This window comes from Melozone crissalis, unplaced genomic scaffold (assembly GCF_028551555.1).
Source record: "Melozone crissalis strain CALT ecotype California unplaced genomic scaffold, PUWL_Pcris_2 ptg000033l_1, whole genome shotgun sequence".
In the NCBI taxonomy this organism is placed as follows: Eukaryota; Metazoa; Chordata; class Aves; order Passeriformes; family Passerellidae; genus Melozone; species Melozone crissalis.
In genome coordinates, this window is record NW_026535811.1 from 10,691,095 (window position 1) to 10,719,069 (window position 27,975).

At 37.3% G+C, this 27,975-nt stretch overlaps 1 protein-coding gene across 1 annotated transcript in view; it reads right to left on the minus strand.

Annotated features, from left to right (window-relative positions):
- MYBPC1 (myosin binding protein C1) overlaps positions 1-26,113 on the minus strand; it is a 48,890-nt gene extending 22,777 nt beyond the window's left edge. The window contains exons 1-18 of the mRNA XM_054281795.1: positions 26,070-26,113; positions 25,282-25,358; positions 19,563-19,595; positions 19,162-19,197; positions 18,485-18,520; positions 16,099-16,206; positions 14,853-15,001; positions 14,394-14,511; positions 13,429-13,480; positions 11,819-11,875; positions 8,198-8,364; positions 6,288-6,420; positions 4,592-4,716; positions 3,838-3,943; positions 3,370-3,536; positions 2,638-2,800; positions 1,758-1,864; positions 619-752 (exon numbers count right to left, since the gene is read on the minus strand). Coding sequence (XP_054137770.1) covers positions 619-752; positions 1,758-1,864; positions 2,638-2,800; positions 3,370-3,536; positions 3,838-3,943; positions 4,592-4,716; positions 6,288-6,420; positions 8,198-8,364; positions 11,819-11,875; positions 13,429-13,480; positions 14,394-14,511; positions 14,853-15,001; positions 16,099-16,206; positions 18,485-18,520; positions 19,162-19,197; positions 19,563-19,595; positions 25,282-25,358; positions 26,070-26,113 — 1,812 coding nt within the window. The remainder of the gene's footprint in view (positions 1-618; positions 753-1,757; positions 1,865-2,637; positions 2,801-3,369; positions 3,537-3,837; positions 3,944-4,591; positions 4,717-6,287; positions 6,421-8,197; positions 8,365-11,818; positions 11,876-13,428; positions 13,481-14,393; positions 14,512-14,852; positions 15,002-16,098; positions 16,207-18,484; positions 18,521-19,161; positions 19,198-19,562; positions 19,596-25,281; positions 25,359-26,069) is intronic.
- Between the last annotated feature and the right edge of the window lie 1,862 nt (positions 26,114-27,975).

The window sequence follows — 27,975 nt, forward strand, 5'->3', positions numbered from 1 at the left end:
GGTCACAGATTGGAGCAGATAGGTTTGATGAATGCACCAGTGGTAAAATGTCCCAGCTTCTACATTGCTCAATGAATATTTAAATGTGAAAAACAATTATTTTGGTATTTACACAGCTAGGGATTGATCTAAGCAAAAGTTTTGCTTTAAGACACCAGATGCAAAACCCCAGCTTCTCAGTCTATTGTTTCATTTGAGACTTGAACTCCATTAGAAATTTATCATTCATTTTCCAGAACCAGACCATATCATGGCTTCCTGCCAAAACCAGGTGGCTATTCTGGGCATGGATTGTATGGAAGAAGTAGCCATTTGGTAAATTTTCACAACTTTTCTTCTGCATCCAATATATCTTTCTCCTCTACTATTCTTTATAGTAAGCCCATATCTTTTTTCCTTATTAATTTCAGGCTTTCCTTAGAAAGACATAAAAATACTAAATAGTATTTATCTTTATTAATATTTAACCTTCTTTTTTGAGCAATGAGCATTTTTAAATACAAGGCATCTCCCCCTTATTTTCTGCCATTAAAATAAATTTCTTCAAAAGGCTAAAGATTATAATGAAGATTATTTTAACCTGGTTAAGCTAAAGAAACATCTACAGTGACAATGTACCTTGTCCCCTCTACTCCAAAAGACTTTTGGAGGTGGTTCACCAGTGATGGGGATCTCGAGTCGTAGTTTGTTTCCTGCCACGACTGTCACAGTGTTATTTTCCCCAAGACCATCCAGGTGAAGTTTAGGAGGATCTGAAAAAGGAGAGATTGTCCAAGTTAGACATGCAGCTGCTGCTCTGAGAGCTCAGTGACCTGAGAGGTCTGCAACACACAGAAACGTGCTCTATGTTTTATTTTCTTGGTATTTTTAAGCAACTGGGTTTTGTTGTGAAGAAAAATCTATTTAAGGAAATAGCTGCCTGATGAAAAAGAAATCATGGCACCATAGACAGTTTGGAATAAAAAGACCATATGAAAAAACACACAACTGTTTCCCTGAGGCAGAATTATGTATATTTAGGTAACTTCTGAGAGCAGTTTCCTCTAAGTGGCTCTTGAGAATTTCAGCTGTGGGCTTTTTTTAATGGCACATTTAACCACGCTTCAACCTTCACTGTCCTTACAGTTTAAAAATTTATAAACCCCAATCATTTTCTGAAAACAAAATTATCACTGTGTGTATGGAGAGCAACTGATTAATATCCTCTTGCATCTTTTTTTAACATATTAGAAATATAACAATGGTCATTCCCCTCTAGTACCCCTTCCCTTTTCATTCTGCCTAAATCCCAGCAATACTTTTTGTAATACAGATATTCCACATCTCTCAGGTTCAGTTAAAAAAAATGTTTTCTAAAACTGGTCATTTATATTGCTCTCCAAGTTGCTGGTTGCAGCTAGAAGCTGGTGAGGCATTGCTGTGGGAATAGTCAATGCCCTGTTTCATTTTTGTTTGAAGGACTGGGATCACTTACAAGCCTCCTGGTTTGCTGAATGAATCAAATCTGGGCAGAACAATTTTTCCCTCTAGATAGCATTTAATGTTTTTAGTGAATAGGTAAATATGTGCTTATTCTAATCCTCTCTTACCAAATCACATTTTGCAATGTTAACAAGCCACTTCTTAAAGACAGCAGTGTATGTCTGAGAAGTGGATAGAGGATACAAAGTGCCTGTTGTCAGGGGTATTCACACTGCTTTTAGTTTCCAAATGTCCCAGGAAGATGTTCTGTACAGGTGCCTGTGCAGTCTACTTACCCACAATATGTACTTTGCATGGAATATTAATGTTGTAGGCGTCTGGCACAAACATGTATTCACCCTCATCATCGACAGCAGAAACTGGTATAACAAATCTGTGGATCCTGTAAAAGAATTGAGAAAGAAGTCTGTGTAAATTATGTTTGAAGACTGCTTGAGGCTATAAGAAAAAGCCTGTGAAAATTTTAGGAGATCTGTGAAAGTGAGTAAAATTACTGACTAAAAATCCTTTGCTTGTTGCTCAGTGGTGGTTTAGGTGATTAAACACTGCGTGCTTTGTACAAAATATTACCGAGACAACCACCAAATAAAGTAACCAATTCTAATATTGTTTGTTTGAACACAGAACAAGGAAAATACAGGAGTGTAATCTCTTCTACACAGGGATTCTATGCTGCTGCCCTTCAATTGCAATTTGCTTGTTTAAGAAAAAATCTGCAGGTGATCCCATTGTGGGAATATTCTGACTTTTGTTGGACCATCTTTGTGAGTTGATACAAACAGGAGCTATGAGAAAAAGAGGCAGAGAAAGGAAAGAGAAAAGGAATTGTATATTTTAATAATGTCTAAAAATAATTTTATTTTTCTGCTTAATATCCCATACCAACAGCAATGGTAATGGCAAGAAAACAGCTTGAACTTAGGTGGATCCATGATTTGATTATTGTCCTCCACAGCCAAAATACACAAAAGAAGATTACAAAATGAGCTTAAAGGAAGCAAGGAGACATGGCTTTTAAAATGACAGAAATAAATATGTCTTGAGGGACAGAGGTTAGGCTTGATAAGCAGATAATTTTTAGCGAGGTAACCACATATTGGCACAACTCCACAGTGTCATTCCACCAAAAGCCACGTCAATACACAACAGGCTTACCTTCCTTTGTGATAAAGCTTTACACGGTCACTGGCTTCAATCAGCTGCCCATTTTTGTACCATTTCCCTTCCACATTCTCAGATATCTCACACTTCAAGTGGATTTCCTGTCCCAGCCTCACAGTCTGGTCTTCTAGTGCAAGTGATATCTTCAGAGGTCTCACTTAGGAACACAGAAGCAGATGCATTAAAAAAGGTGATGGAGCTCAGTAACCATGGGGGTGCCAATTTGTACAAAATAGTCAAGAGTAGCATGAGTATTACAAGTAAAAATGTTCATTTATGCACAATGCAAGATAATTTAAGAGCATGGACCAGATAAATTTTGTTTAAAGACACAAGAACTTTAAAGAGGTACTGCACAAACAAAGCTGAGAGGATTACACAGTCCTGTGCTTGTGCCTAGGTTTGGCTTTCCTGTAAAAACCTGAGAGGACTGAAGAAAAACCAGATACTTCCCTTGAAAATTCACTTTGTTGACCTATTGTACCTTTGGATGGACTGCTTTGTTTTCCATATTAATGGTGTGACAGGAAGTTAACAAGCAGAACTAGTTCATGGCCTGCTGTTGGAAATAGTTTCTAAAGGGAAGTTTTCTTCATTATTCTGGAGATTCACAGAAAAAAAAAATTGCTGTGGGAGTTAAGTCTCCTTTTTAACTCCCAGGGAAAGGCAAGAAAATTGTTAATTTCTGTGGCACATGAATTGGAGAGCAAGGTGGATGATACTCACAGTCAACTGAAAGCTTGGCTTCTGATTGCCCTCCAGTTGTCATTACTGAGTAAGTTGCAGTGTCATTTTTGGCAGCTTCCTCTATGACCAAAGTGTGTTTTTTACCCTCAACCTTAATCCGATACCGAGATTTGGGATCGTTGGAAAGTTCTACACCATTTCTAAACCTAATGGAAAGGAAAGAATTTTTATTTTTCCAAAGGAAGTCCTGTGCAAGTAAGGCTTCCACGGATTGAAACTCTAAGAGGAGACTTTATAAGACTGTAAGGCACTAGAGAAGGTTAAACAAACTCATCCATGAATGTATAAGGGTGTTTTTGGTGTTGCTACATTTTTAATAAGGTTTTATTGAGATTTTCTTAACAATTTTCGAGTTTACTGTTTTAGGAAAAAGCTGCCCTCATTTTTGCCCACGATTAAAGGCTTCTGGGTTTTATTTTCATGGAAGCTGTTCAAAGCATGTCTCACCATTTCACGTTTGCATCATCCTCAGACACTTCACAGCTCAGCTCAACTCGTTCACCCACATAGGTACTGGTGTCCTCCAGGCCTTTGGTCACCAAAATTGGAGGATCTTTGGAAAGAAAAAATTACAGATTTACGATCTGAGAGGGAAAACCAAGTGAAAGAGATTTTCTAAATCTCGCTATAGAAGGCAGTATTATTTTCAAGTTCTAATATGAGTATCAGTACAGCCTTTTCTGCCTTAAATCAGAAAATTGCTCTTTAGAATGCTAGTAGGAAATTTGCTCAATAAAAGTATAAATATACTTAATTGAGCAAATAATAACTCATAAATAAAAGTATAAATTTCTTCCTATTAATACCTGTTTTGCTTTGATAATCAACACCTTAGGAGCAAAGAGACTGAAGATACAGCCTCCCATTCATAAATGCTGATAGAGTATTTCCTCAAATCAGTGCAAATGGAATGAAAACTGGCTTCTAGAAAGCCTCACCTGAGGGCACTTGGACAATATCAGAGTCCAATGCACAGTACCAAGCTGAGTGTATCCCCATTTCAGGGTTTTCACTAAGCTGCTAACTACAGGATGAGAAAAAATAAATGGCCAGGGATCACAGAAATACCAAGTGATCCTAACAGCTGCTAATGCAAATTCAAAAATATACCTAACCAGATCCTCCCTGATAATTTCTGTTGCAGCCAGAGAAGCCACACAAATTTAGGGCAGGTGAAACAGCACCAAGCTGACAGAGTTACCTCTCACAAACAGTTCTGTGGAGCATTTCTCATCACCAGCTGTTACGTAATAGCGAGCATCGTCTGTCATCGTGCAGTTATTGATGAACAAAATTCTCTGGTTTCCTTTGTGCTCAAAAATGTATCTGTTTGGACAGGAATGCAGCAAAGACACATTAGCAAAACTTCTGGACACCTTTTGTTTTATGTAGAAAGTGCTGTAGGGATTTTTAGAGGCAAAAATACAGGGGTTTACACAGTACTGGGAAAATTGTCCTTGGAAGCAATTTCCAAGTTTCAACAGAGCTGTCATAGACTTCTATAAAAAAAAGAGCTGTGGTGTAGAGTGACAATGAACTGCTTTTGGCCTGTTCCAAGATCCCAGGTCTGGGTGATATGAAAAGAAGAAATTAAAAAAGTAAAAAGAAGCTGGAGTCAAATGATGGCAAATAAAATGGAGTCTGAAACTCTAGATGAGTAAAGCTGAAAATAACCAGTAAGAGGACACCATCACTCATTCCAACATTTTTGTGAAGTGTAATAATAGCCAAAGTTAAGAGGTTAATATTATTGGTGGGCCAGATGGCACAAGATATCAGTAATGGGATAGGGGATTTTGGTAATGGGATAGGGAGCCTTTCACCTTTATGTCACCAGTTTAGATCTGCTCCAGGTTTGTAATGACCAAAGCTCGTTAGCATCTGACAGCTGCTTCTGGTAGAAATGCACTGGAGCCCTCAAGCCAGCCCCTTCTGCTGGGGAGGAATCCATAGAGCTGCCTGCAAAACCCCTCTGAATTGCTCATGCCAGATACAGGGGCTAAAGAAAAGGTACTCCATTATCCATTTTTTTTGTCAATCATGAATTTTAACTAAAATCCTTTCTTGATTTCAACAGAATGAAGGAAATCTGCCTCATTTCTGTAAAAAGGTCTTTTGTTAATTACTACATTTTTTTACTGGACAGAGGAAAAATTGTCAAGGACTTTGTGCTGCTGAGAAACATTGGATAAACATTATACTGTTATGCACATCTTCCCCAGGTGTGTCTGAGTGTGGAATGGGATTTTCTGCACCGGGTTCTAAGAGCTGGTTGTGACCACAAAAATTATTGGGATCAACTTCCAGGCACTGCTCTGCATGTACTCAAATGTCTGCACTTGCACTTCTAGGAAAAGCCAGAAAATAAACCAATTTTCAGGTGAAGAAACTTGTGTACACTAGACCTGTTGCTCATGACTGATGGCGCAGGCTGTGACTTCAGGGTGTTAACAGAGTAGTGTTAGATGAAACAAAACTCACACCCCTTTTCCTGGGGTTTATGGGTAAGTGTGTGATGTAAAATCTCTGCTCTTAGCACAAAATTACTGTAGAAAGATTGTGTCCCCCTCCAGACACATGGCCAAGGACAAGTGATTTATTTACTGTCAGCGCTTCCTCATTTTTGAAAACTACTGAGTAGAAAACAGCACCACACATTTTGAGGATCTATAAGACTTTTGTCTTGAGATAAAGGAGAAAATCTATATTACATTTAGCCTACAATGTACTTTTTTGGGTCCTGAGCAACACAGCATCATTTGCATACTCTTCACATCTCATGAAATTCAGCAGTAAAATTGGTACAGCCTGAACAAAGAGATAGAACTGGGCAACAAACTTGTCAAGGGAGGAGATGTGTGTCCATTTTATTGCTCACGTATGCTAAAATCACTTACTTTGCACTTGGTCGTATCTCTTGGCCATTTTTATACCACTTGAGCTCCACTGTTGGATCTGCTAGCTCCACCATGAATCTGACTTTACCTCCTTTGTCCACCTGGTATGCAGGATCGAGGCCTTTGGCAAAAGCTGTTGTGGAAGTCAAGATTTATTTTAACATGAGGTCAGGAAACAAGAACATGGATGCTGAAATGACATTGCATAAATCTCAACAAAGCTGTCAGAATACATGCACACAATGTTATACATCACGAGATATTCTCACACTGGTCTGGATGGAATCATCTAGAAACACTAGAATAAGCACAAAGCTGTGCACAACTGGCTATCCTGACCAATATCAAGCTGGCATCTCTTCAAGACTTTGCAGTGTGACTGTATTCCAAATAGGACCGGCTAGATGCATAAAATGAAATAAATAAATAAAAATGAATGTGTAGAACCATAACATATGTTATGATGTGAGGAGAGAGGGTATATCAGGATTACAGCTGGATTTGTGGAGGACTTCACCCACATAAAAAGGACACCTCCAGGAAACCACTGACACAGGAAATGTATATACTGCATTCAGTTCTGAAATGCTGCCCAGGAACAAGCAGATGCCACAATAGTGTAATTGTATTTATATGTGTGTGCAAACATGTTCTGTGGCATAACATGTATTTCATATACACATGTGTGTGGATGCAGCAGCCTGATCAGAGAGGAGAAAACGGGTTTCGTTTTCTCACAGTGGACTTGTGAGACTTTTTAGGGAATAGTAGAAACGATGATAATTTCTCAACAACCACCTGCAGGTGGTGTTTTTCTACTCTGTTTTTATGTTCCTCTCAAGGACTGTGAGAAAGATGTTTTTGTTAGCTAGCCAATCAAGTAGAATGTGCCAAATCTGTCTATAAAAGAGAGGATTTTTTGTATTAAACACACTTCTCCTGCAAACCAGCCTTTGAGTGAATTTGTGTCATTTCTGGCTCGATGGTGACACATGTATATATATATTTCTGTAAGTCATTACACCTCTCATACTATTCAGTAGGGTTGATGGGGACAGACAGGCCTGAATGTCCTCACCCAGTGCAGGGTGGAGGGTCTGGCGAGGACATTCTGGGATTTCTGAGCAATGGAGATAAAGTGCAAAACGAGATTATGAAGAGCAGACACCTTTTGCTGCTGTGTTTGGAGTGACCTCTGTTTAGAGCAGAAGATATTGATGGTAACAAAAGGTCTAATTTCTGTATTGCCTGATCAGGTTACACCTTTCCACACACCTGGGGCACATTATTCCAGATGGAACCAGTGTTTGTCTGAGAGGGAGGGGATACTTTAGGTAAGCCCTGAGCTGGATAAAGTGTTTATGCTTCCACCATGGACCAGAGCTTCCTTCTGATTGACTCCTTGCAGGAACGAGTTGTAGTGTGAAAGTTCTTTTGTGTGGAAGTGAGGCATATTTGGGTTTTAAGGCAAAGGGTTGTGTGTGAGCAGTGAGCACAGGGATGAGTGTGAGCAGTAAGCACAGGGATGGCTGTGTGTGAGCAGTGAGCACAGGAATGGCTGTGTGTGAGCAGTGAGCGCAGGAATGGCTGTGTGTGAGCAATGAGCACAGGAATGGCTGTGTGTGAGCAGTGAGCACAGGGATGTGTGTGAGCAGTGAGCACAGCAATGGCTGTGTGTGAGCAGTGAGCACAGGAATGGCTGTGTGTGAGCAGTGAGCACAGGGATGTGTGTGAGCAGTAAGCACAGGGATGGCTGTGTGTGAGCAGTGAGCGCAGGAATGGTTGTGTGTGAGCAGTGAGCACAGGGATGTGTGTGAGCAGTGAGCACAGGGATGGCTGTGTGTGACCACAGACCCCACAAATGGCTGTGTGTGACCACAGAGCCCAGGGATGTTCTGCCCCATCCTCACCTGCGCTCTTCTTCACCTCCCTGCGCATGCGCTTCAGCCGTTTCAGCATGCCCCGCAGGTCGGTGATGCCGTACTGGAACGCGATCTTCTCGTACTCGCTGGGGTTCGCGTTCTTCAGCAGATCCCACACGTCCACCTCGGGCTCCTCCTCTTGCTGCTTGACCTCCCTGGCGTTAGCAAAATAAAATTATGGGGGAAGAGTCAGTGAGGCTTAATCAAACCATAAAAAATAGGTGAAGCTGAACGTATGGTGAGGCTACAAACATCTTGGCCAAAATTTGAAGGCTGCCATCATATCTTTTTTATTTCCTTCCATATGATTGTAGTACCTCAGGATGGCCTTCACTCCTTACTTTACACTTCTTCAAGGCAGAATTTGAATGCAAGTTTTAATTTGACATTTTCTGATACAATCACTCATGAGAATTTTTATATTTCTTCCCAAAAAAATACATTTTGAAAATGTAATAGCATACAGGTTAATTCCACTTAAATCAGTTTTATCTGCTGTAACTTGAGTGGAATCAATCACAATTTAAGATGGCACCACTGGGTCTAATCTGTACATCTCAAAATTATATAGAAATGTTTCCAAACCCTGAGTCCCTGTAATTGCTGCTGTGGGTGACTGGTGACAGGACATTGAAATGCAGGGGAATCTGTGTCTGTTTATAGTTACACCAGTGTTTCGCAGCATTACTTAAAGTTGTCAAATTAATAGGAACTGGAGATTTCCACACCAACTTGGACTTGAATGATGGATCTGTTCACTTCCATGTGTATCTCGGTCTTAAGAGCAGGAAATGTGTTCAGAGGCCTGTGTGAGGAATCACCTTTACACAGAAGTTTTAGTGCTGTATTTACTGTCTGCAACTCCAGGCTAAGACAACCAATAAAGAGAAGTATAATTATTTTTTCAATGGCAGCCATTAAATGATAGACTAATGAAGGCATCCTAAACAAAATTATATTTTTTCAGATTGACAGTTTAGCTCAAAAAAAGTGAACTGCTAGAACAATACTGGAATTGATGAAGAAATCTAGATTTTTTCCTCCTGTAATATCATTATGATCAGACCAAGATCATTCCAATTCAACTTAGCTTGTCTAAGAAAATCAGTACTTTTGAGAGCAGAGGAAGAAAATAAATGCCTGAGAAATAAAAAAATAACAAGTTTTTAAGTGAGGCACTGTTAGACCTGAACTTTGTGGAGTCAAAGAGAGGATTTTCTTTGACATATACAGAAATAGCACTAAAGACCCCTAAGAATCTCTGCATGGTTGGATGAAGAACCATGGAAACCACTTTCCTGTTTAGTCCATGAAGTTTATTCATTTTCATAATATCTCTGTAATTTTAAAAAAGAAGAGAGGTTCTCCCTGGGCAGTCTTTCAAATAGAATAAATCCGAGACAGCAATGTAAGTTAGACAATCTCAGGTATGTAATTCTATAATTTGTTCCTTTTATCCTTTCCATCCACTCTGGGGGAATCCAAATAAAGCTCCCCTTTAAATCAGACAGTGGTTGAGAATGAGGATACTGATTTTTAACCAGACTGGAAGACTCAATTTTAGGCTCATTTTGCTCTTGCATAACTGGAAAACAAATTTTGATGCTTAGAACAAGCCAACTTTGTTCTGAGACCTCAGTAGTTCGAGCTGAGGCCAAACAGAGCAAGGTATTTCCTGAGCAGGCTGACTGCTGACCTTGCCATGAAATCACTATCAGATCTCTTTCCTAAATATGTGCATTTTGTTGCAAGATGTACTTGGGAAAAAACCCCAAAGAACCCCAAAAAAACCCCAACAACAAAACAAAAAAAAAAACCCAAAACCAAAAACCAACAAAACGAGGACCTAAATATTTGAGTGACTTTTAGATCTTGTGCCTCTTGGAATGTCATGGTGCTACAGATCCACTGCATTGACAAAGAATATCCAGTCATAGTGTGGCTTACTGAGATAAGTACTGATACGTCTGCCTGCCAACCAGCAGAAAATTAGAAAGTAGACAGTATATTGATTGTATGCATTTAGGTTTGTTTTGTTTTTTCTAAAAAAAACATGTTTCAAATAGTATGAACCAAAATGGAAAACTTCTAGGTCTTTCCTTGGTCATACAACCATAAAAAAAAGAGAAAGAATGCATCTCCAACATTGCCTGTTGTAAAAATTGAAATAAAACCATGGATTTGTCTTCATAATAATGGATGTTAATATCCAAACACATGGATATTAATATCCACACTGTGGCTTAATTAACAATTTTATTCAATTAAGCTCAGAAATATGAGGTTGCATTTCAGGGCCTGAAGCAAGGTGAACCAATTTGACCAAAGTCAAATAATGGTGTCTAAAAACGAATTATTTGCTTTATCCATTAAACACACAATAGATATTCCATGTTTATAAGGGTGGACAGTATTTATCTTACAAATCTTAAGAGTTAATTGTTAGTAAAGTGATATCATGTCTCTTAAATCACATTTATCTTTCCCCAAAAACACCAAGAACTCTCACATGCATCTCTCATGTTACTGTGGAAGCACCACACAGGCGGTCATGAGAACTGGCATGGCAAGATTAGTAGGATGAAAAGACAAACTGTAGGTCCTAATTAGGGATGAGAAGATTGAAAAAACAAAGACCTGGTGTGTTAGAATTGGTCCAGGTAATTCTTTGTCTACTTTCAGTTTGAGCTTTTCCTGTGCGCTTTAGTTGCTTAAATGCTATTCTCGTCCTCATAGCCAATGAGCCCTTTGTGACCCTTTAATATAATTAATACTACAGATTTTCCTCCTTTAGAGTAAGTGGTAGATGAGAAAAAGGATGTGATTCCTTTTTCCAGTTCTCTGTGATTAGCTGTCATTGATTTCCATGGCATATAGAATTTCTCTGCTGGATTTTAAAAGATGATGAATTAACGATCTTGTTTTAACCAGGTGAAAGACTAAACTGGGTTTAAGATCTGTGACCACTAGAGACATAACTATCATAATACCAGATTTTCAAGGCAAATCACAGAAAAATGTACCCCAGGTTTTTCCATCAAACCATTTGAGCTAAATAAAACATGACTGAGCATTTGCGTATTGTACATATTAAAAAAATATTTGTACATATTTAAAAAAAGCTACAAAGAATTATACCAATATCTGTGACTTGAAAGCATGATATATGATTTTTTCATATCAGGATGCTTATAAAATCAAGTGAGGGTGTACTCACAGAGATAAATTTAACCCTTGCAGGTTTTTTCGCTGTTGCACCAGACTCAATTTTCTGTACTGCTCATCCCTGTGTAGGAAATTTCCCCCCTCTGCTTTCCATGCAAACACAAAAGAAATAGCAAGTGAACTAAATGTTATTGGGCTCTTTAGGCTGAGGCTCACTTCTTTTCCCAGCACACTCAAATCTGAGGTTTCTTTCCTGCACACTTAGAGGTAAAAATAACAGAACATTTGCATATTATACTATGAGAATAAAAACCAGTTAGAAACATTAAAAAGCTGAAAGGTCACAAAATCCTTGAGGAGTTATTAATGTACACCTGACTGTTTCTGTGGGTGAACCTAATGGTTTGCAATTCACACCTGCTCACTGCACCACTTGGTTCTCACCTACGTTTCAGGAGACCACTAAAGTCAAGTTCTCCTGCATCCTCTTGTCCTTCACCACTGTTTTTGACAGAAAAAGATCAAATCTTTGTTTAATACAGGAAGACTTAGACAACACTCATTGCTCTACACTTCTCATACACTCAACACTGTCCAGAAACACAAATAATTGTATAAAACCAACACAAACTTGTATGCTTTTTCACACGGATTATGTTTCTGTAGGCACTTGTGAAAAATAACACAAAGGTTTGCATTGCTTCTTCTTATACTTTGATGGCAAATTTTTGTAACTGAGTACATAAATTTGCCAAGGTTTGTGTTAGATTTCAGTAACACAAACAAATGGCAGCTAGTCAACACAACCAGCTTTGTTTTTCATTTCTGTAGTGGACAAAACAAAGGGCTTGTGCTGATCTTTTGCTGTGAAAACAAAACAAAGATTTGCATTGCTGGGTGATGCTTTTAACAATGCATAGCTCTGTCAAATACTGATTGAAAAGTACTTAACCTTAAAGATTTTACCTTTCCCTAAATGAAGGGAGAAAACAGTTATAAAAAAGAATAAAAGAGTACATTGTCCATTTTTACAGATAGAATCAGTCCTATCAAGGTGCATTTCTTTCTATGATGTGATCTTTAGCAGAATTAACTTATCATGGAGCACATATAGACAAAAGAAATGTCCTAAATATTTGTAAAAAGGGAAAAATAGAGCAAATATTAACTGAAATGAAGCCAGTGTTTAATCAAGATTTTACATGCACGATATTGCTAAGAAAATCAGAAAATACTGAGGTATTTTCATCTACTTGGGCAGAGTAGTTACTGCATTTTTAAAATGTGCTAAAGAAGGAAATGCACCTTGAACGTAATATCTTTTCTATTTATCTTTAAATTAAAGCCCCCTAAATAAAAGCAGTTACCTCTGAATTACAGCTTTACTTGTAAATTAACAAACTGCATTCATTATCTGTTTGTAAAGTATTTTCATTCTATATATTCTTTATATATTTCACCATAAAGAGATGACATCTATACTGGTTAGAATTGCTACTTTATCAGAAAGATAACAAACTTTAAGACACAGTGATTTATCTTAGATTCTCTGTGCTGTCCTATTTGCTGGTTTTCCTTATTGATGGTATTTACTGTTAGATAACAAAGCCAGATCCTGTCTTCTTGAAATCAGTGTGAATTTTCTCTCTGCTTTTAATCAGTGCAGGACTGGGACCAAGAACTTTCATATTGTGGCTGACAGCTTTCAGGAAACATGCAGTAGAATATTTTAGTGAATGAAAATACATTTTAAAAATTAAAATACATTTTTAAAAACCTCCAAAGAAACATATTTAATTGACTTAAATGTTCAATTTTCCTTTAAATTAATGACACTTGTAATTTCACAGTAGGGGTACTTAATATCATGTGTACTATCTATGTGTTGGAACTATTTCATTCTAACCACCACCAATTACTCAAAATCCCACTTCTTTAATCTATGCTTACAAATACAGTTTTATAATTTATATCAAGTACAATTGTCTGACACAAGTTCTGTGCATGCTATCAATGTCCATTACTGAGGAGCTGGATAGGATCACTGAAGTTACCTTCTTTTGAAAGCAGATCTGATGTCAATAGATGGAGCAGCTTGGGAAGATTCTATGAAATAACAGTAACACAGGAATTAAAAACACAATTATATGTAATAATTTATGTAACGAGTGTGATTTGGAATATGAAATGTGTTGAGTTTCCTGCTGCATGACCAGCATTTGTGCTTCCCCTTGGCATTAGGTTCTGGTATCTGCAAAGATGCTCAGAGTTAAGTGTATAATTTCTCTGAAGTACTTTCTGCAGTTCTGCAGAGATTTGTTTATCTGGTGTTTTTCTCCCTTCCCCTGCCTGCCTTATTCCCAGGCTCTGGCCTTTTTGTCTCCTCATTTCCTTTGCTTTCTCCCCTGCTGGCATCTTGTTCTCTCTCAGTACACTCAGCATCAGAGGAAGGAGACAGAGTCAATCTCCTCTGCAGCTACAGACTCACATTTATTGTCAGGGCAAGGAGGAATTCATTCCCCATGTGGGAATTACCCCTGTGGGAATTACCCCTTTGGGACAGCCTGGATCAGATTAAATGGTTCTGATCCACAGACAGTGAATGGATGGAGCCAGGCTGGCCCCCTGCCTTGCTGACCTCTGAGCTCACACACAAAGCACTGAGTTTTGTGTGCCAGAGCCTGATTTGAGTTCAATACTGGTTTTACCTGCCAGCTTATCTGACACATGGTATTTATTCCAGTATTTATTTAGACAATAAATTACAGACACAAGAAAATTCTCTGAGCTCTATGCTAAAAGCGTTCACTTTAAGTATTATTTCATTCAAAGGGTCTGAACAAAATGAAGATTCATTTCAAAAAGGAAAGAAAGAAAAGAAAGAAAGAAAAAGAAAGGAAGGAAAGGGAACGGAAGGGAAGGGAAAGGAAAGGAAAGGAAAAGGAAAAGGAAAAGGAAAAGGAAAAGGAAAAGGAAAAGGAATCCTTATAAAGCTTTACAGATACAAATGGAACCTTACCAGTGACTTCAAGGTCAAAAGAGCAGCTATCAAACTTGTCCTTGTAAGACACTTCACAGCGATAGTTCCCTGCATAGTTTTCCTTAGCTTTGATGATCTGCATCTCAAATGTATGAATCTAAAAATCAAGCACAGTCATTCAATAATGTGGGGAATGCATTTGCACAAAGCAGAGGTTTAAACATGAGTCTTTCAGACATGCACCATAAACATGGAACTCAAATAATGGGCTCTGAAAAGGTACTGGAACCCAGAAATGGCATTAGAAAACTTTGATTTCCCCACCATTACTTGTCCTGAGTTGGGAGAGCAGAAAATCTGCTTCTGCAGAGGGTCAGAGATCACCACTGAAGCCAGGGTTAGACTCCACTGCTCTTGAACTTCTACCTGTTGTCTTAAACTGATCTTTAAGCTCTCTTTGGAACTTTGCCCCCATAAGAAGGAAAAGTGAAGACACACCTTGGTGTGACGCTCGAAGGACTCCTTCAGCTGCAGGTGCTTCCCCGCTTTGCTGGCCAGATCCATCCATTTTCCTTTAAACCACTTAACGTTTGGCTTTCGGAGAAGATCTTTGGCTTCTACTTTGGCTATAAATGTAATATTCCCACCTTTCAGAAAGAGAAAAGAATAATGTAGCTGTTGAGGAACACCTGGTTGGTCAGTTGCGTCTCTACAAGTTCCTTTCACTTTTGTTCCATTCAGCCACCATGTGTTCTACCACAAAATTAAGAGTCAGATGGAGTCACACAGACTATGAAAGTACTGCAGTGGTACAGAGGTTAATGATTTTGGGTCTGAAAGCTTTCTGCTGCTACTCTGCTGTGGGAATCTACAAAATTAGAGGGTTTTGGGAAAACTGCAAAAGGCAGGCCTCAGAGACAGCAGAACTGTGATTAGAGCTAAGTAGCAGCTATGAGATAGGTCAGCAGAAAAATTATTTAAAAAGTAGAAAAGCAAAGACAAATAGAACAATGGTCTGTCTATTAACACTTGTCTAGAATAACTCCCTAAGCTACAGAAAAGTTTATCTAGCAAGATATTAGGAAGTTTGAAGCTTAATAATGGAGTTCTGTGCATTGTGTTTTAGGGCTTACAAGCAGGTATTGTATTTGAAATAAGCAAGCATTGTTTTAACCAAAGGTACGTGTGCTTATAATGGTTGGATAGAACTACTGTCAACATGGTTTTCTTTGTGTGATTGGTCAAAAAACTTATAAAGTAAGTTTTAACATTTAGTTCTTTGTCTGCTACCTGGGATGTGAGCTGATGGCATCTTCCCATTGTCATAACCAAGTAATGAGACTGATGCTGGAAAATAAAACAGCTCAGGGCATGTTCCCAGCAGTTCCATCCCATTTGTGATTTGTACGTAGGCTCCGGCCGGTGATATTCTGCATAGGATCTTCTTGATATATCAATAACAGTGCAGCCAACAGTATCAAAAATACCAGGTTTCTTCCCCAGAAACTGTACCTCTTACTAATATGCTCAGTAAATTATTAGATTTTGAGCTTGTTTTGAATTAAACAATTGGGGTTTGCTTCTCTGAATACAGTCCTTTTGCCCTTAGAGTGGAGTTCCCATCCAGCTAAAACCAGAGGCAGTATTGCAGCTGAGGGCAGAAGCTGAGTGCCACAGAACCTGCCCACACCATTCCCAGCTCAGCCTCTGTCTCTGGGAGTGGATTTTGTTCCCAGGCACTTACCAACACTCACTGTTCCACTCTGAGGTTTCTCGATGAATAAAGTGGATCTTTGGGCATCATCATCACGCTTCTCTGACTCCTCTGGAGCTCCTTCTCCAAGAGACCATACTGAGATGCAGAAAGAAGGGGAAAAATCAGTGATCTGAGGGTGTTTCACTCCCTCCAAAGTACACTTACCTGAACTTCCTAAACTCTCTAGCCCTAGCACCTTTCTCTTCTGATGTCCTGAAAGACATGCAAGCTTTTGTTCACACTGACATCCATTGCTTGGCTGTCACATTGTGTACAGTTCCTGCAAGAGCGCTACCTCTGTGGTGATGGAAAATGAAACTCAGGGAGGAAGAGAGGGAAACCTGATCAGCCAGGACGGGCACTGAGCAACTTGAAGGGCACCAGCATTCAACCATGAGTGCTTTACAGAGGGGATGCACAAAATCAGCTCTTTGTTTTTCAGAAGAGATGGAGGTTCTGAAAACACAAACAGCTGGAAGCACAAAAATCCCTACATCTGATGCACAGTTTCAGTGGATCTATCTCAACCCAAAATAAGTCCATTGTACAAGCTGGTTCTTCCTCTATGTCTGCAAAGTAGGGCAGGAATGAAGCTCACTTCTGAACTTTCTTCTTTTCTGCCATGACAGAAGCAGAGAATTTAGGGATCTGTCAATACCATATCCTGCCATGTGAATTTTATGTGATATTTTATGGGAAAAGTAGTTTGTCAGATGAAAATGATTGTGAAATGTGTTCAGACACAGCAGCTTCCCTTCTGGAAAATGGGACTTAGGAACTGAAAAGGAACAACAGTACTGAGAGAAGCAGCAAAAGTGTGCTCTCCCCAGGGCAGAGCACTGTACCAGGAGGGCCGTGTGTCTCTGGTCTGTCTATCTGAACAGCCCTAGCTTTGTGTTATGCCATTACATCTTGTGTAAAACCATGGTCAAAACTGATTCCTAGCAGAAGGTACAGGGAGAGAAAGGCAGTAAATGCCTGTCTCTTTTCTGCTTACTTTCTGCAGAGAGGCAAAGCTCATGTCTCATATTCCAATCTGAAGTCCAAATGCCACATCTCCATTTTTTGAGGAGTTATTGCCAGTACAGAGGGGAAACTAATTCAAGTTAGAAGTCAGAATAGTCTTTCTGATGTGATTACTGCTGTGGGAACCTTTTCAACTCATGAAAATTGTTACCACCCAGAAACGCCACACAGTTCATGGCAACCATGGGAAAATGCAAACAAATTGGTTTTATTATCCTAAAGCCTATTATGAATTTTAAAAAGGTATCAAAATACCAGATAGCTTTACTATAAAGTGTTAGTGTTTCAGTCAATTGTGGGTGGTGTGCCTAGCACCTCTGTATATGCCTGCTTGTACAATATTTCTCACAGGTGAAGACATTGATGTATATACACACATGTATGTACACAAATATACACACATACATGGAATGATTTACACAGACATAAATGAACACAAATATATATAGATACAGATCTATATATACTCTCTATAATCTAAAATTTTAGATTATACCACTCAGAGATGGCAATATATGGAAACAGCATGAGAACAAGTGAAGGTTACTGGTAGCAAGAGGATGAAGTGATGATAGCACAGGATCTGGTCACGTGCAGCAACAAACCTAACACGCCACGGGGTGAAATGGAAAAAGGATATTAATAAATGGAAAAATGGTATTAATAAATGGAAAAAAGCTTACACAGAGTCATTAATTTGGTACCACATAAAGAAACACCTAAATATTATCATCACCTCTAGATATTAATTAAACAAAGAGAAGGAGGGGAGGGTTTGACGCGGGCTGGCATAGGCGGCTATGCCAGGTCCATAACCATGGTTGAAGTACCAGCTGCTCATTTTGTTCCAGAGGCTGCAAATCCTGAAACCACCAGAGTGGGTGCAGTGTGGGTTACCTGCCAGGGTAGGAAGAAAGAGGTTATGATGATTTTTGCTAAGTTTTCCCCACCGTCCTCTGAGGGGTGAGAAGAAGCCATTCTCCTACAGTCTTCTGGGAGCTGTGTGTGGGATTCCCAGTCTTCTGGGACCTGTGTGAGGCTGGATGTAGGAATGGAATTCCTGTAGGCTGAGGAGGAATGGAACAGCTATGTATCTATCTATACAGACACAGATATAGATAGATAGGTATGTATGTATGTGCCAAATACATGTCCTGTTCTGTGCAGCACAGCCTTCTCGCTCCTGGTTCAGCTGCTAGAATCTTATTTGCCCTGGTACTTTGAAGTATTTCAATAACTACAGTTTGCTGCTGTCTAAACAACAGAAATAAAGTATTATCTTTTAAAAATAAAGTCTAGAAAGTATTTTTATTATGTAATTTTGGGAGTGTTTCTCAGGAGGTCTCACCTGAATCCTTTCTTTCCGCTGGCTTAGACATCCCATCTGAAAGGGAAGAGCAATTTAGATGACACCAGCTCAGAGATCACAGCTTTACTGGCCTCAGATCACTGGGATTTTAAGAACATTGATTCTTCATACAAGAAGATTGGACTAAATATTTGGGACCATATCCATGAGGAACTACTTGAATACCAAAAAAATGTGAACAGCTAAGAAAAAACCCCAGAAATCTTCCCCACTTTTCTCTAGAAAAATCTAAATTAGTTTAATTCCATTGAAGAGTTTCTTCAGAAAGGTTACATGAGGCTGATGTTTTTTCTATGATTTGTGTAGTGCCAGGTAACAGAGGAATTTTCATTCCTCAATATTTGTCTGAGGGACAGTATTTTGATTATTTAAACAGTATACTTATTTATCTGGAGTTGCTTTTGGATCTACTAACCAATATTTTACCTTCCACTGGGAGATTTACTAAAGACCTCAAGAAAAGACTGGAAAGGGTCTTAACTGATAGAAGGGTCTTGTACTTCTGAACAGAGATTAATAAAATATAGGGCACTTTAAAAAATTTTCTAAGCTGTATCTTTTGAGTTCAGTCTGCCTGTTTGGACTCTTTCTTCGTTAATATTCAAGAGAAAATTACATACATACATACACACACAAAGCATTATCACAGTCCTAACCTGCTGGTGGAGTACTAACTGAGGTGTCATCTTCATCTGTGAAAAGAAATACAAATGAAAAAGCACATGAAGAAACTGAAAGCACAGGCGATCATCTGCTTTAAAACAACTACATGAAAATGTAAAACCTGCAAAAGAAAGGGAAATAAATTGCAATATTCAGGAGCATTCACAATGGAAGATTCAAACTGATGAGAGAAGCTTTGCATAATTCAGTAGCTGAAATGGTAAACCTTGATGTTTCAAGCAAGTAAAGAACAAGATGAGATGTGGGCTGTGATCTATGATTAAATCATGAGTTTATATGAGAGCTGCGGAGTGATTCTGTTTGTTAGAGATGTAATCCACAGTAATTACAATAAGAAAGCCACAATGAAATGAAGGAGAATCACATATCTAACCTGAGGAAGATGTCATTTCTCTGATGACCACGTCTGCAATTAAAATGTGCACCACATATGCATTCAGCATTATTAAATCAAGATATGAAAAAGTTAAAACTAGTCCCCTCTATTTATACTTTGTAATTTCTACACTATAATATTAATTTAAAGTGCAAGGAATACACAACTCATTTTTTCCTCATATCAAGAGGAGAATAATTTTAAAAAAGGAAAGAATTATTATCACCATGCTGGATTTTCCTTTTGATCACACCAAAAGTTGACTGTCATGAAGTATTAAATTGCTACAAGCAGTTGTTACTGAGATATTTTAAGATGTTTAGTCATATAGAATATGTTGAGGTTTATATTTATAAAATATATAATGTTTTAAAATATTTTATATATTTTATAAAATATATATTATATAATTATATATTTATAAAATATATAATCTATTTATAAAATAGAAAATGTTTAGTCATATAGAATATGTTGAGGCTTATATTTATAAAAATCAGAACACTAAGAAAAACAGGAAACTGGTGTTCAATGGAAATACTGTAATCATGATTATTAGAAAACCAGAATAAGGTAAAGACCATCTTCACAAGAGTCTCTTTGAATTTTAGATCTTGACTAGAAACCTCAGAGATCAGCTTTGATAAAAATAAGCAAAAAGTCCTTAGTGTCTTAAAATCCTGATGGTAAAAAAGTAAGGAAATAACCAAAGTATCCTTTAAAAGATAAAAATAAACTAGATTTAATTAGGATTTAATATATAAGTTATATGAAGATAACATGTTTTTATACAGGATGAGAAAATAATCCGTAGAACACTTCAAAATGGACAACAGAGTTAAACAAGAACACACATCTTTCAAGGTCGTCTTTTTGGGGGTTGGATTTTTTTATGTCTTGTATTTGTGTTTCCATAATGAAATTTTAAATCTGAAGTTATCCTTTGATTTTGACCTTAAAGTTATAATTTATCAATATTTTTTCAAGGAAAAATTTCATAACTATGACAAAAGCACACATGAAATATAGTTGCATTTTTATTAACACTGGCAATATTGAATGTTTGGATTTGTTTAACCACTAAAGGCTAATTAAAAGTCTGTTAATAGAATTTGTTTACTTCAACCATAACATTTTACTCATTCCTTTTTAATGATTCATCAAACTTCATTTTAAAGATCCCTTGGGAGGAGGATGAAAGTTGTAAAAGGTTTGCCTACACATGAAGGATTAACGTGTTATCTTGCAAATATCTTTTCTTATTCACAGAAAAAAAACCCACCAAGAATAATGGAAGAGTTCTCATGAGCTGCATCATCCAATGCCACAAGCAGATGTTGAAAATGTTGATTTTCAGTAAAAGCACAGTAATGATTAAGTCATGTCAGATGTTTTAACATACTGCATTAGCAGCTAAATGGATGCAAGGCTATGTGCTTCCACTGCAAATATTTCTCCATATTTCATGAAAGCATTAATTGTACTTTCAGCTCTTTTGGTCAATGATGTCACCATTGTGATTGATGATGGCTCAAAGAGCCATTTGACTGAAAAAAAATAATTAAGACCAGGATAAAACATCTGATGTAATGCATCCTACATGATGATGTATGATAATCAAGTTATGAAAGGACCACTCAGTTTTCTCTTTCATTTGATCATTTGAAAAAGTAAAAAACCCAAAAAGAAGTTATTAGTTTTGCAGGGGGATTGCTTGGGTTTCTCCAGGGTAACCTCTCATTTTTCAAACAAAATGTTAACATCAAAGACAAACAAAGGAAACAAACAAACAAACATGTCAGAAGTATAAGGATGAAAGTATGAAAACACTACATGCTGGAGGGTTTGTTTTGATAAATGGGTAATTATCAATCCATCATTCCTTCCATCTCAGGCTTCTAGGACTAAATGGACTGAATTTGGTTCAGCAGCTACAGCCAATTCAGTTTCTGTGATGAATGATTGTTTATGTTTAAATAAAGTCTATTTGAAGATTAGAAAAACAGCAAAATTACCAGATCTGTCAGTAGAACTATGATCATTAATTCACTACTCTTATCTTCTGCAAGTAAACTTTTAATGGGGTATATTTATCAATCTCTTGCATGATAAGAGTTATGGGGAAATCAATTGATTCATTTGACAGCAGGCTGATAAGATGAATTACTCTATAGAAAACTTTATTCTTTGTCTATGGCACACTCTCATTAACATATAGGGTAATAGTGTTTATTTTTCTTGTTTCTAAATGATAACATTAACTGTGGAGCAGACTGAGCTGGATCAGGAATAGATTCTTCAGGATGAAGGCACTTTCCATATCTCCAAAGAAGCTAATCTAAACACACTTAGTGTAACCTAAACATTAAAATTTCCATCTGCTGGCACATCAAATGTAGAAATACATGTCCAAAATAAAGAAATTACTGATTTATATATGAGCGGCTGGTATCAAGAATTTTAGACCTACTTTCCCCTGGTTTGAAACATCCCACACAAAATGGAAGCTGCTATTCCACCATCAGCCACATTGCTGGCAAACTCAACATTGTGAAGGAGTGCCAAAAAACTATAAATTGTATATTATTTTATTTTTCTATTTTACTGTTCACGCTGAAATCACAGAGCACAGCAAGACTGAGAGTTTCATATTTAGTTGACTTCAATTACCAATCTGATTTTCAAAGGGAGTGCAGCAGTCCCATCAAGGGGACTTGGCACTTTGGAGATGGTAAATGAAGCACATACCCACAGGGGGGAGGTTTTAGTAGGGAGATGAATGGATAAGTGAAACCTGGGAAAATGCAAGGATGACACATGCAGTGAACATTTTAGTAGATGGTTGGAAGAAACCTAGAGGAAAGCTATTAGTAAAATATACAGAAATTTTAGTAGCTCTCTGAATGGCTGGATGGGACCTAAAAAAAGGAATGAGCAAATTGATATTAAAATTTTACTGTTATTCCAGCAAGTGGGAACAAAATTATAACATATTCAATCTGTAAGATAATGCTAAAATTAAAAACAAAGACACAAGCATTTAAATTGAATGAATATATGACAATGTAGTAAATTTGGAGGATTTGTGCTGACTCACTTTGTTTCTCCAAAAATAAAAAGATGATCACATATATCCTGAATTTTTACATCATCATTATAGATCTTTTAAAACAGGTTTATTTTATGAAAGAAAATTTTATGTTTACTGCTCTGAGGTACTAATTTACAGGAAAATAACCATGAGATACAAAGAATTTACCAGATACAAATACAGATACTAATTTACAGGAAAATAACCATGAGATACAAAGAATAACAGTTTTTCATTTCATAACTTTACAGTGAACACAAAGAAATATAAATATGTAATTTCACACAGACAATACATACCAAAAAGAAATAGAACAGTAAAACAGACACACAGATAGGTATATTCTATCTTCCTAATATCAGTGAATATTTTCTTGGGGATGAGTTGGAAATGATGGACTATAGGATTTACATGGGGTACCAGGATTTCTTTGCTAGATGTCAGGTTCCAGCACAGTCCCATTTCAGGTTCCTGCAGTGTCTACAGTCTATCTCAGAAATTATCAGCAAACAGGGCACAATATCTGGCACACAAATATTGCATAATTGCTGTGGAATTCAGATATGAAATGTTTCCATTTTGTTTCCATTCAGGGAAATACCTAAATCTGCTACTTCTGAAGATGCAGCAAGTCTTTTACGTATAGCTAATATAAAAGCTAACATCTAGCTGATACTGTCATATTTTCCTTGCTGAACTGTTCAGTTTCAAGTGTAAATGATTCTGGACATATTGGAAGAATGGAACCTTTTCCCTTTTTGTGACTTATGCTCACCATTATAAAGTTGGTTTTTTGTTGGTTTTTTTTTTTCCTGGCACACAAACCTGAAGGAATAAATCTATGAAAATACATTTTCCCTTATTTGGTGATATTCTGCAGAAAAACAAGAGCTGATAGGAACAACTGCTCTGTAACTAATTTTTAAAAGTATTACTACTGAGTGTCTGGCAATGACATCTCCTTTGCTTTGCAGAGGTGACAGTTTCACTGGAGCATGGCAGAAGGTCATCTATCTATTAATATTCAGACTTTCATTGGAATTTTAATGGAAGCAACAATTCTCCATAGTAGGATCTCAAAGTATATTTTTTGGTAGCAAAATCCTCCCAGCAAGTTTCTCTTAGGAGTAATATTTTCCTCCTAGAAAATACTTGTCTCCTTCACTAAATTCAAAACAGAAACATAATAATGTATAAGAAGATAATAGAAGTTTTGGATAAGTTACCTACCATGTTTTCATTTTTATTCAGTGAAATGTAGGCTTGTAAGCAGTGAGGAAATCACCATTCATGTTCAGTTTGGGAACAAACATTTTTCTCATATCCAAATTAAAGCAAGCAGAACTAACTGTTGAAATAGCTTGAGGCAAGACTTTCATCTTTTTTCCTATCATTAGGCATGCAAATTATTTCTGAATTGCATTTCCATTACCAAGTTGACAGATTTGATTACTCACACAAAATTTTGTGTGTCAAAATAATTGCTCAATGCAAGGATAACTGGCAAAATAGCATGCACTGAAGCCTGGTTCAGCATTCTTATTTTCAAAAGGGTACTTGAATCACACATTCTCAGTGTTTATATTTTGACTCCGCTGAGAAAAATAGCCATGCATGCCTTTGCCAAATAAATCTGCAAGTATCCAGTATACACCCAGTCTGTCTAAAAGAGAGGATTTTGTTTGGAAGACAGCAAAAGCCAGAATACATTTTCAAGCAAGCCATTTCTTGATTTGCCATGAAAAAGCATAACCATGCCAGATGAAAAGCAAGCATTGCATCAGTTGTAAGCATATCTTGGTCTGCTTTAGCCTTTGATCAGAATTAAGTTTAAAAAAAGAGATTATTCTTCTCAAAATAACCTGACGGGGTGTTTGATTCCTATTTTGGGAGGGCTCCTACAAAAAGCAGAGAATTTGGCCCAGTTCCCTCAAAATGTATCCTTCTAACCAGAAGAATTGACAGCAGAGCTAGAATCTAATCTCAGCAGCACAAAAATATGTGCTAAAACTGGAGCTGGTTATTGCACACACTGCTGGTGGAACATTTATCTGTTTGTTCACAGCAGACACCACAAACAGACTTTTCAGAACCTCTAAAGAGCTCATCTGCTGGGCTCCAATGAGGACAGAAAGATTAATGTGTGATTTTTAAATTTCCAATTTAAAAAAATCTGTGGGGCTTTCTGAAAGGTATAGTATCAAGTTTTTGTGGTAGAACAGAAAGAGCTTAGAATGACAGCAGGACATTGTCCACTTTATTGAAAAGCAACCAATGTGCACAGTATCTGATTTTTAGCAAGCTTGGTCAGGGGCGACAGCCAGGCTCATTTAAACTCAGCTTTCTGCTCATGCAAATCACTTATAATTTGATCCATTAATTGAACAGTCAATATAAATACTGTTGCTAAAGCATCGGTCTGGTTTGCAGAATTTTAAAACATATTCATGAGTATCATAATTTCCTTGGGCTGGCTAAGTCATGCAGAAAAAGGATCTAGGAAGCCTCATATCACACTTCTGAAATTTAGCACCAAAATTCTGAATTAAAGCTCAAACAATCCAGCATCAGAACAGCATTTAGTTTTCTTTACTGCCCATTATTAAAGTATGGTTTCAGACTTACCTTTGCCCTTTTCATTTCCACCCTCCTGTGGTGCTTTTTGTTCTGTGTAGGAAGTACAAGTATAGTTTTGAGAGGATCTTAAAGTAAAAAGAAAGACTTACACAGGATTTAAAAACGCAGGTTCTGCTAGTATTGGAAAAACAACATTAAAGAATGATTGATATATGTGTATATGTAATATACAGTTGCAATCCTATACAACATTTTACAACCTGTGCATATCAATGCAATTTCTGTGTTTTGAACAAGACAGTTAAGATTGATGTTCTGGGACTCAGTGGAAAAAAAAAATGGGTTTTTAGGAGCAGCAGTTGTTAGTCTCTTGTTCTCAGGATAATTTGCAAAAGCTTTTGAAATTAGTTACATGTCATTGTTAATTGGAAAGAAATTGGATCATGACATGAGTTACTGCAACTCAGTTGATCCTTAAGAAAAAGCACAGAGTGTATTGAAGATATTCTTTAATTCTTTATCATCATCTTCATCATTATCCACATAGTCTTGCTGAGACTACTTGTGTTCAGTTTTCTTGTTCAGAACTGCCAGCCTGTCCTCTACTCCAAGCAGGTGAATTATTTTTGACCTCATCTGCATGAGAAAACTTGGACTGTGCTTTAAACAAAACAACAATTTCCACTTTCTCTATTTCAGGATTTGATAGGATTCCTATTGGTTTTGGTTTGCTACTTCATTCAATCTGGAATCTTGTCAAATCATGTGCTGTCTTCAAGGTATAAACACTCAATATCCTGTTGCCTGTGAGCAATGGCTTTCTCTGGCAAACTTACCTGTCAGCTGCCTGACAGAACATGGCTTTGGGTGATCCTAACATTGTCAGGATGGAATTAAGATAATTTTTGTTCCATGGAGAAAACATCTGCAAGAGCCAGTTGATACCCTGATTATCCTGATTTCTTGTTCACATGTGTGTAGCCACTATGTAACTATGAAAATTAAAGCTGAAACTTAAAAGGAAACGCCATATTCTGGTAATGTGACAGACTCATGGATGCTTCTGTCTAGATTCCCTAAATTCCCAAATCCAGCTGTCAGATTGTCCATCTTGGCCAGATGTTCCTTTTTTAATGGGACTTTTGCTACAGTAACACTTCCTTTTCCCAGTAGGAACTGGGATCAGGAGATTTCAGTGATCGTAGCAGATGGTAGCATGTCTACATATTATTTGAAAACTTCATCAGTCAAAGTGCTCCACACTTGTGGCTTGACACTGAGATCTGGAAAGACCTCTCGCAAAAATTTCCTGGTGCAGTTCAAGGTGCTTGGTTATGTCCAATAAACTATTTGTAAGTTATAAAATTTGGAATTTTGAAACCAACGTCCCTCTTTGTGTTTTAGCACTTGATAATCCAAGATGACAATGACTGGCATGTCCAGCTTAGAAATATCCCAGTTTGGTCTGTACCTAATATAAAGGCCTAATGACACCCTACTTATTATTTAGACAGGTAAGGAGAAAAGAAAGGAGGTTATTGAAGTGATTTTGTATTTAATCCTGTGCTTTTAAATAGAAAGGAAGATGGTAATTTTTTGAAAATGTTAATAGATATTTGTAATATAACGCTTCAAAGATGCTATTCCTCTCTGTATATAAAAAGCTGTTTCTCATTTCAGTTCTACTTGAAAGTTAAGATTGATTAAAAACATGAATTCAAGTACAAAGTATATCAGGTAAGACCCTAAGGGTGAAATTAATTAGTTTAATATTAACTGTACAAATTTTATGGTTGAGTAAAATATCATTAATTAAAAACCAATTAACTTTCCTTACAAATATATGCAATACGAAAGAGTTCATCACATAAAAATAATATGTGGCTAATTTAACCATGAAACTCTTTGTGGCAAATGATACCTTTGTCATTTTTTTAATCAAAATGTGTATTGTTGAAACAAAGACATCTTCAATCAGGCTTATAAAATGCCAGCTATCAAGACAGTAAGTTAAAGCAGATTTAACACTTGTAGGGTATTTGTTCTGTTTGGAATTGCTGTTTAGGTTGCTATACAGAGAATAATACTCACTAAATGGTTACATTGGACATGCATATTGTAGATATATGTATTATATATCAACTTTTTATATCTATCAATGTAGATATCAATATATAGATATATCTACATTATATAGATAATCTACATTATCTGAAAAAATAACTGAAGTTACTCAATGGCACAAGGCAAAGGCTTGCCTGCCTTTCCAGCTCCACTAAAGAGAACTCTTGTGCTTTGCAAAGTTGCAGCTTCACCTCAAGCCCTCATCCTTATGAGTGAGCTTCATCTCACCTAACTTTGGCTTCCTGGAGCTCAGCCACCCCATTCTAGACAAATCAGACTGCTCAGGGCAATTCCCCGCACATGGGTATCTAGTGACATTTTAGATAGGATACCTGGGAAATGCCCATTGATGAGCATGCGTGACCCAGGACGTTCTCCACTGGTCAGATGTGGAGCTGCTGAATTACTGAGACATGATTCATAATTTTCAAAGGGCTAAAAGTAAGGGCTGAAATGAATCCCATGCTTGATTCTGTCAACTTTACTCACAGTGTACTTTTGAGGCAAAATGAAAGGGAATATTTTGATAATTAGATGCTGCCCAGCATCAAAGAGGACAGCATAATTTAACCACATAATTTAAGTAGACATGATTTACCTGTATTGTGAAGGACATGT